This window comes from Dendronephthya gigantea, unplaced genomic scaffold (assembly GCF_004324835.1).
Source record: "Dendronephthya gigantea isolate DGI-Jeju-01 unplaced genomic scaffold, DenGig_1.0 000040F, whole genome shotgun sequence".
In the NCBI taxonomy this organism is placed as follows: Eukaryota; Metazoa; Cnidaria; class Anthozoa; order Malacalcyonacea; family Nephtheidae; genus Dendronephthya; species Dendronephthya gigantea.
In genome coordinates, this window is record NW_021163050.1 from 1342361 (window position 1) to 1352804 (window position 10444).

General features: G+C 38.4%; 1 protein-coding gene across 1 annotated transcript; it reads right to left on the bottom strand.

The window, feature by feature from the left end:
• Positions 1-1556: 1556 nt before the first annotated feature.
• LOC114526649 lies at positions 1557-3987 on the bottom strand. Its single transcript, XM_028548231.1, has 4 exons — positions 3775-3987; positions 3377-3478; positions 2874-3260; positions 1557-1568 (listed from the first exon to the last, which is right to left on the bottom strand). The coding sequence occupies exons 1-4, from the start codon at positions 3985-3987 to the stop codon at positions 1557-1559; spliced, it is 714 nt and encodes a 237-aa protein (XP_028404032.1).
• Between the last annotated feature and the right edge of the window lie 6457 nt (positions 3988-10444).

The following is a 10444-nucleotide window of genomic DNA, read 5'->3' on the forward strand; positions in this document are numbered from 1 at the left end:
AGCCGGAGCGCTGTGCCACAGGATGGAAGATCCAACCAGATCGCCTTGAGAAGTGCCTGCAATTTGCATATCCATGGCTGACTGATGCTGAATCCCAATGGTGGAAACTCTATGGTGATGCAAGAACATATGGAAAACAGAAAAGTGTTGTTATAGCTATTGGCAACTTGAACAATGAACAGTTACTAAACAACTGCAGCTACCAAAGCCCAAAGGAAATGTGGCCTGTCTGTGTTTTCTATGGTGGAGACAGTCGGTTGAACCTTGAATTGAATGTTGATGGAGGCTCAGCCTGGCTAAGCAACTGGGTAACCACTATGGAAGCTGGTGGCCATTCCATATTTCTTACTGGTGATTCAATGTTCCTGGATGCCATGGCTGCCACTAATTTAGATCCAACAAGCAAAGATAAATTTAACTTGTACAACTATGAGACAATAGACACTAAAGGCAAAGTTGGTGCAAAAACTGGTTTGCGATCAGGTTTACAAAGAACCATTGAAAGGGAAATTCCCGATGCAATTTTGAGTGGTAAGTAGAACAGATTATATTTACCTGGGAGTTGGTAAACTTATTAAAATCACAGAATTTGGTTGAATCTGGCATTTCCAGAATATTGGAAATGTAGTTATCTGCTGTTAGTAAAGAAAAATATATTAACTCATTCAAACCCAAAGCGGCCAAAACCGACCACTTTATATATTTACTCTGTCCAGTTATTGCTGCCACTAACAGCAATGGGTTACAGACATATCCGTGGCTCATTGCATACAGGATGTTCTCCCTTGATGAGTAAAATTGTCTAGCATTAAAGTAAAATATGTTACAAAAATGTAGCACTGCTATAACAAAAATTGATTTCCTTACAGGCCTTTCTACAGACCACTACATTTTATGTGTTGACCACATGATGACAAGAATGACAGAAAGTTTGCTGACACGCAAGGTCAAGTCACTTTATCATCTGGAGGCCATGGCAATGATCACGAAGAAAGAGCGTGACAATTTGGTCCAACGTCTTGAATCAAACATTAATGCCAGAGGTGTTAGAGGAGGTCAGTTTAAGTTTCACTTCGAAGCTGGGAAGAACAAACTTGAGCAAGTGTCTCTTAATAAGACATGTGCTCAGTTAATATCTGCTCCACCATCATACTTTCATGATGCAACCTACCCCGATATATTGGACGGAGTATCCCAACACATCCCCCTCCCAAAGAAATTGCCCGCTTCCTTACAAAGCTCCCTCGGAAGATCTTCACCAGACATCACAGAATTTGAATGCGAAACTTTAATCTGGAAGCACCATTTCATCATGCATGAAATTAATCGAACAGAACCAACTCCAATTCTAATTGATGAAAACAAGAAATGCTCATTAAATCCAAAGGATTACATCTTTGGTTTAAGTGATGAGAAGATTGACAGCTACATCAAGTCTGCTGATATTTTCCATGGGTTGATGTGTTTTCTATATGGAGCTGATGCATTAACCCCATACATGATAAAGTGTGTGGACATTGTCCCTATTCTTTTCAAGTCCCTTCCATTTAAATCACTTATGAGAATGTCTACAGAGGGTGGAGAAAGAATGCATTATATGCATTATAAGCTGCTCCAGGAACCTCAGCAGTCCACACAAAGGTTGCCACTGTTGCGGAAACAAACTTCAAGCGTTGCGGTGCCTTCAGAGATCTCAAACAAACATTGCACTGCAGAGCACTAGGAGTGGCACGAATGCCAAAGTCAAGCATGGAACAGACAAAAAGGAGTCATCATAAGAAACGTAATGAAGAACTAAAGCGCCCCCCCACTGCTTTTGCCATGTTTGTGAAAGAAAAGTCTCCGCAGGTGAATATTAACGGGTTACCATTCAAGGAAATTCAGCCTGTCCTTGCTGAAATATACAAAGCTCTGACAACTCAACAGAAGGAAGAATATGGTAAAAAAGGCCAGAAATACTTTGAAGAAGTTAATGAACAATTAAGACTGGGTAATAATTAACAATTTCAGTCATGCAGGTATATGCATATAGGTACAGTAATGAAGAGCTATTGGTTAAAACATGGTTATTTTCAGGGGGATGTCAGTTCATTAATAAAATTGTTGGAGCTGTAATTAATGCATTTAATGAAGCGAGGGTTGTTGCATATAATGTATATACTAGTATAATAATGCAATGTGAAACCAATTAGATACACTATATCACACCTTACTTTTTGGTAAAATAAACTGGTATTATAGCTTCATGGTTGTGAATAAGCAAATATTTATTAACAGATAAAATTGTTACAAGTACAAGTATTGTAATGTATTTACATTCTAATAATGAGTTATAGTGTAATGTTCTCCATCTGCTGTCTGCCTTCCTTTATTGCCTTGCAACAATCATTACGGTATGCCATATTAAATTTACATTGTGATTGGGCAAACCTTGCCACAATAAAAAGATTAAGGTCAGAAGACCTTTTTACATGTAATTCTGTGATAAATTTAAAAAATGAATCATCACCTTTGCCCAACTTGTAATCCCAACCACTTCCCATAATGCTATCCAAAAACTCAAAATCTCCATCTGCCACCAAAGAGTACTTACACACACCAGTCATCCAAGAAAATTTAAAGATCTTGCTATCTATTAACATATCTGATGGCCCTAAATTAACTTTCATGCTACTTAAATTCCCAAATCCACCTTGAACACCAACACGCATGGCATGACCTAACAACTGTTTCCTCATTTGGCTCTGAACACTAATATCACCATTACCTTCCACAAACCCAATATATTCAACAAATGCTTCATGCTCAATTTTGTCCTTCACTGAACCTCTCAGGGAAACCTTTCCATTTGAATATTTAACAATAAATTTAACATCACAAGTAATAATAAAATGATCTTCTATACCAGTATTCACAACCTTAGCCAACTTAGCACTGGTACAGCCATCCTCACCCACAAACAACTTACAAATGACAAATGGCAAGCTCATTCCCTCCACCGTAACAATATCGCCCACTTTTAAAAACATACCATCATCCCGCATAAGATATAAATATGGCATAAATTGTCCAGTAGGCATTGCCACCTCACCACCCAACTGGTGCTCACTCTCCTCAAACAAAGGTGTTTCCTCTCGTCTCCTTTTTTTGTTTGCTCTTTTGCCTTTCATGACATTGCCATTTCTTTTTTGTGGGTGCAGCTGTGGTGGAGGGCACAGTTCATCGACACCAACTTGTTTATGTGTACCGTCAACTTCAACCTGTTAATAAAATGCACTATTTTATTACTCTGTATAATTTATCTTTTGGTGCATTAATTGCTGATATATATTGTCCCTTCCCTATAAAAATTGACATACATATCATAATTACATACCATCAGCTTTCCATTGATTGGGTCAACTTGAACCACATTCACTTTTCCATTCCCTCTCACATATATTTCATCTCCAGCTTGGACTTTCTTAAGGCTTTCAGACTGCAAGTGAAGATTTAAATAGAATAAATACCCAGTCAAAGTTCATTTACAGACATGAATGATGAATGTATCAGTTCAAAACAGTAACTTTAGGTGCAGAGTTTAAGAAAGAACATGTTATTTTCAGTTTAGTTCAAGCTAAAGTACTAGTTTTGAAGAACAAGACCTAGCTAACAGTATTAATGGCAATCACATCAGACTACACTATAAACACAACGAGTTATATAAGCATAAGGTCCAAAACGGACAGGTAATCCTCTACTAGGCGATGCTGATCATTGAATAGAATAACTCACCATATTTTGATTATTCCTGGATCTTTTTCTCGGCAAGCAAACAACAGTAACAGGCCTCACATTCTCAGGACTGACACAGACGTCCCACATGCTGCCAAAACCGTCAAAAGAAATGACGAAGTTCTCGCCTTCTTTCGCAATGATCTTGCCTTTTGACCAGACAGACACTTCATCTAAAGCTTCCACAGCATCTCCAACATTAAACATAGCCATGGCGAGAAAAAATGTTACCAAGAAAAAGAACGATCGAATTTTATAAGCACATACACTCTGACCGTCCAAAGCAGCACAACTGTTTACTGTGAAATTGAATATAGCCGAGCGTGGATTTCCTGGTACGGGCGTGTGTAACCAAAGCCGTTGCTCGGAAGCGCTCGGAACCATGAAGAGGCTGGCCAATCAGAACAAACCGCGTTGTCAGCTGTCCCATGAACCTTTGGTAGCGCTAAATTACACACTTAGTCGGGGCGCATCTTCTAATGGGATCCTGATTGTGACGTGCCACGGAAACGAGTTTGCATTAGAAGTAGCATGGAAGAATTTACAGACTACAGTAGTGAGACAGAGAGTACGTAAGATAAATTTAATGAGAATAATTCGTGTGTAAGTGTCCAACACCTTGTACTGCATACTTAGAAATTTATTTTACTTTGCAACCTTGTGTTACACTAGAAGATGATGACCAAGAGGGACCTTGCCTCATACGTCCACAAGGTGCTAAACTACCAATGGCACCAAGTTTTAATAATCTCTAATGTTTTGGTGGAATCTAATAGGTTTTTTAAGATTTATATTTAGGTATATACAATAATTTGGTTACAATCTCGCATGAGGGTACGGAACTACATATGATATTGAATTATTTGGTTCATCACAGTATAGTTCAGTTCATCATTAATATACAGTAGGGGGCAAATGACTGTTTTAACCGGGAAAGGACGAGGCACAGACCCACCAGCCAGGATGACTTAAGGCAAGTGTTCAACAAATGCTGGCAAGGTATTGAAAGTGCGACATTAAAAAACTTATGGAATCTATGCCAGCAAGAATAAAGGCCATTTCAAGAGCAAAAACGAGGGATACTGAGCATTGACATGTAATGCATGTTTGCACATTAACATACGTTAAATGAATATCATAACATCTCATAGTTGTTGTATAGCATGTATTTTTCAGTTTACTTATTTACTTTTTTCTAGTTCACTTGTCGGTAAGGTTTTCTGTAGAAAATTAATATATGCTGCTAAAACAATGAAATACAGTCACTGGACTCAAACTTTTGCCTCCTACTGTATATAGTTCCAAAAAATTTGGCTCATGCTCTTAATGCCTCTTTTAGATATACTAGCCATGCAACCTCTAGAGAAAGTACCCAGTTGCAGTGCTTTGCAGACGCCACCTACATCCGGCCGAGGACAAACTCAGTCAAACGGTACAAACTGTATATGTTTAATTAATTGTCAGTTATTGATGATTGTTTTGTACTATTTTTGTAGATGTTTCAGCACTTTAGTACACAGTCTTATTTATTTTAGCAGATATATTCAACACCAGGCATACCCCTTTGCCATGAAATTCTACATCAAGGCCTAGCGGTATGTTATAGTTACATAATACATATACAGAAGTGTATGTTCATAGTATTAGAGGAATGTTTTATTGACGTGGTGATATAAATGTATTTTCTTTCGGTATAAGCAAATGAACATTTACATAATTGGACAGTTCCAGTTCATTGGTCCGTCTCCAATACAAAAGCACATACAATGGACAATCTGCATTCTTTCACCACACTAACTACAAGAGCTGTCCTTGTACAACCACCCTCCCACCCCCAAAGCTTCCATTCTATTGCATGTCCACTTCAGTATATTTCTATACAATGCTTTAGGCTGTACAGAATTTGGTAAACAATTGGAAACCCGCCCAGGTGCAATCAAGTCGGGCATTGGGCAAGAAACTGTAGGATTCCATGGCCATTCCCTCCAAAACCAAACAAAAGCGGATTTGCTCTCAGCAACACCTCGTACGGTAATCGAGCAGGGGGACCAAGCCCAGATGGAGCAGACAACACAAGATGAAAATCCCAAACAATGTATTTATCAGGTATCCAATGATGTGTATGAGTGTGAATCAAGAGTTAGTCGAACTTTAACAGTTAAAGGTAGCCTTAAACAGCCTATAGAGTTTTTGCAAAATATCGGAGCTTCCGATTTTATCCTTTCCATTATCTGCAACGGTTATAAGATACCATTTACCGCTATCCCTTCTCAGGTTTTAAAAAGAAATAATAAATCAGCACTAAAACATCAGCAATTCATGGCACAAGCACTTTCCGAACTCGTTCAGTCCGACAGAATAGTGCGACATACCACGCATAGTGAATCCGTTGTCAGTATCCGTACAACCTTCGGGGAAGTTACGCTTAATACTAGATTTAAAACATGTCAATCAGTACGTTGCCAAAAAATTAGTCAAGTACCAGGACTGGAGAACCAGTTTAACCTATTTTAAAAAAGATTGCTTTATGATTTTTTTTATTTAAAGAGCGGGTATCATCATATTGACATACATCCGAAGTCGCAAACATTCTTAGGTTTTGCCTGGATGCACGCAAACGATCAAGGAGTCTCTTATTATGTTTTTACCACGTTACCTTTTGGCCTTTCCAGTGCACCATTCATATTTACCAAATGTTTAAAGCCGCTACAAAAATACTGGCGCAGACAAGGATTCAATATAGCCTTGTGCCTTGATGACGGATTATTAATGAAAGCAAATCATGACTGTTGTGCAAGTTCAATCTATCAAAAGATCAAAAACTATCCTAAACGATATCCAAAATGCCAGCTTCATTACCAGTGAAGAGAAATGTATTTGGCAGCCATGTCAACACTTAACTTGACTCGGTTTAGATTGGAACTCTCGAAATGGTACAATCGCCATAACAAAACGGCGCCTCAGTAGCATTGCTACAACAATACAACAATTTATTTCTCAAGAATTTCGTATCTCTGCCAGAAATCTTGCTTCATTTACTAGCAAAATAATTTCCACTGTGCCGTTATGAAAAATGTATCGCAGATTATGACAAGGCATTGTAGTATGTCCATCGCGACTGCTAATGATTGGGATTCCAAATTTTCGTTAGATCACCATTAGCCCATTATCTCTTAAATCTGGTTTCGTGGTTTACTCAAATGCAAGTCAATCCGGTTGCACTGCACATATGACATTAAACGACAAACAAATTTGCCATAAACAGGGGACTGAGGAAGAAAGTAAACGAAGTTCCACTTGGCGAGAACTATCAGCTATCAAGTTTTCTATACAATCTTTTTTGCCAATGATAAAACATGTTTATGTTAAGTGGTATTCCGATAGCCAAATAGCTTGTTCTGTAGCATGTGTATGTAGCATGAAAAAGGATCTTCACGAAATTGCCATTCGCATATACCAACTATGTTTGGAGCATAAAATTGAACTGGACCTTGAGTGGGTTCCGCATCTGAGTTACAAAGAGCTTTGTTTTATCTACAAATGCAAAAAGGCACACGCAACAGTCATTGTTTTTGGCCTATTCTAACCAGACATTTAAAACATTTCATAATAGACTATAAAGTATTCATTGGGCAACAGGCCTTAGAACATGGTGGGAATTTAAACTCGCTGTTAGGCTCCAATCGAGTTCATGGGGAGAATATGTTGGATTTTAGTTAATTTAGCAATGAGCGGAAGCCCAAGCAAATGTTGTTGATATAATAAAATTGCAAACTGACCGCCTTGAATTTGGCGTACAATAGTGTGGTGATGGCACTGGCCTATAACAGATGATTGGACATTTGCACAGTCCAACTGATAATAATGGCACTTGCCTATAACAGGCGATTGGGCGTTTGCATGCTCAAACTGATAACGGCACTGGCCTATTGAGTACGGGCACAGGCCCAGAAAGCAAAATCGTTTGATAGCATTCGAAAATGTGTGATTCAGCGAAGTATTTTAATAACGTCAACTGTGAATGTGCGTATTATTATATTCTGAATTGAACGTCTATACTAAATTTTTCTTTCATTGTTTATCGTAGATTTTGACCAATTATACAGAAGGGATGAACATACCTAGACAGATCAAGCCTGACGTTAAAGTTTTCATGAATTATCTTTTCAAGTCACGAGCACTTTCTACTTCAAAGAAATACCTCCATGAAATCGAGAAATTTTTTTGCTGGATTATTACATTACATTTTGGAAAGGTAACAATTCCAGTTACAGAATTAACAGCCAATTACTTGTATAGCAAGGGTTACAGTTCCTTGTCACCTTGTCAAAGTTGTAATAAGTATGTTTTGTGCACAGCGTTTCTTTCTTACAGTTATAATTCTTTCTTTATGGTTTGCAGCGTACATCTAACTCCTCAAAATTGATGTTCTTTAAATAGGGGCCTACAAAGGCAACGTTTCCACATATGGTTTCAAAATTTATAGGATACGTGTGCATGGAACCCGTAACCGTAAAAATATTCTTATGTTTTCAAAATTCTTCCGCCATAGTCTGGAAGTAGGACTTAAAATTCCATGAGTGTGAACTGTTTCTGAACAGATGGAATATAATTGGTTATAAAAAACCTGTCCTGAGAGTTTATGAGGCAACTATTGAGAGAGTTTTCAGGCATCTGCACTTTTTCTCTCCAATGATAACTGAACAAAATAAATAGTAAACTTAATTCATATAAAATATATTTACTAGCCCCTACAAGCGCGGTCACGTTCGACAAATGTGATCGTTTGCAGTTCGACCATTTTCTCTTTATTATCTTTAACGTTATCTTTTACAGGATCGTAAGAAGGAATCAGACAAACAATAGTTTGGCTATTTATGTTTTATAAAAACTGTTATGTAATTATATGTATATGTTTACTTGAATATAAACGTTAATAGGTCGCTTGTAACATTGTGTGTATTCTTGCATGAAATAAAATATCAGAACCATATTGTGTTGTGTGTAGGTTTTAAAAAAAATCCAATTTCGCAAACAATACCGACATTATATCATCGATTGAGACATTTCTAACAAACAGACTGACAATTAAAACAGCCGATAACTATTGTTACCTGTATGCTAATGTTTATGTAAATAGGTATTAATGTGTATATAAGTGTGATTGTGCAATAAAATAGTTCGTCATATACTACAAAGATATACGGCCTGGTTGTAACATTTGGCGACCCCGCCAGGATATTTTTGTTTGTCGGCTAAGTTTTAGCTGCTGATTGATTGTAAAATGCCTGAAACTCGTGCTAGAGCGGCTGCTGCACAAGAGGTATTACAAAGCGAAGCGGTCAAAGGCGAAATTTGTGATTTTGACACGGATGAATCTCGAAATGATTTAGTACAGTTGGTTGAGGAAGTTAAACGGCAAGGAACTTTATTAACAGCAATTTGAGAAGCTCAAGACCGAAAACTCTTAGAACAGAACAAAAGAATCGATTGCTTAACAAGAGAGAAAGATATCTTAGGGTCGATTGTCTCACGCCAGGATTTGCATCTTAAGGAAATGCAATCAACCATGAAAAGTCTAATTGATGCGGTGCAGATGTCCGATCAGCGTGTCGAAAAAGTTTATTTTGGCCTGATAGATTCCCTAAAAGAGGAAATCTTAGAGGAATTGGGGACAATGTTTATAGTTGCCGTGAAAGAAATGGAAGAGCGTGTTCGCATGAGCGTATTGTCAAAAATCGGACATGCCGGGAAACAGGAAAAAATTGAACTCTCAACGCCTATTTTGCCACCAACGCCTGGACATGTGAAGTCCAGTCTACTTACCAAACGTCCCATGGTATGTCGCAGTGTGGTTATGGGTCAGTGCGACAGAAAGCACCAACCTTTGATGGAACAACGACTTCTTGGGAGGCGTACTTTACCCAGTTTGAAATTGTGGCCAATTTAAATCAGTGGGATAATGACGATAAAGCCGCGTTTCTAGCAGCAAGTTTGCGTGGAAAAGCCCTTACCGTGTTGTCCAACCTCCCACAAGAGAGTTGCTGCAATTTTTGTGCGCTTATTGTCGCGTTAGAGAGTTGTTTCAGTAACAAGAAACAAGTTGAGTTAAATCGAGCTAAACTGAAAAGTCGTGCCCGGAAACGAGATGAAAACTTACCTGAGATGGCTGAGGATATCGAGCGATTAGCAAGATTAGCCTATCCTGATGGTTCGACAACGGAGTTGGAAGTAATTTGTAAAGATCAATTTATTGACGCCCTTGATGACGATGACATCCGGCTTAAAGTAGCGCAGACCACAATCGTTACATTCAGCGTTGGAGATCGCGCTCGAACTTGAATCTTTTCTGTTAGCAAGTCGACGTTGTGTTCGGTCTGTTCGCGGTACACAAGCTTCGGGTGGAATCTCTCCAAACAAAATTAGATCTTTGTGTGAAGAAGATAATTCGGGCCTACGCAAAGATTTGCTTGCGGAATTAAAGCAACTTACCGATAAGATGCAAGAATATTTCACGATGGCGCAGAATGAAAGAACACCAAGAACTAGAGGACCGTTCAAAGGAAAGTGTTGGAATTGTGGGAACGAGGCACATCGGCAACAAAATTGTACAAAGGAGAAACTACAACAGTCGGGAAACGGACAGTAGCCGGGTTTGGTGGGCAAAACT

Excerpts from the sequence above, each read along its gene's own strand:
- LOC114526649 (XM_028548231.1), bottom strand. The coding sequence starts at position 3,987 with ATGGCTATGTTTAATGTTGGAGATGCTGTGGAAGCTTTAGATGAAGTG. Across the intron at positions 3,479-3,774 it reads CCAGGAATAATCAAAATATG|TCTGAAAGCCTTAAGAAAGT; the intron begins GTGAGTTATTCT and ends CTTCACTTGCAG. Across the intron at positions 3,261-3,376 it reads CAATCAATGGAAAGCTGATG|GTTGAAGTTGACGGTACACA; the intron begins GTATGTAATTAT and ends TTTTATTAACAG.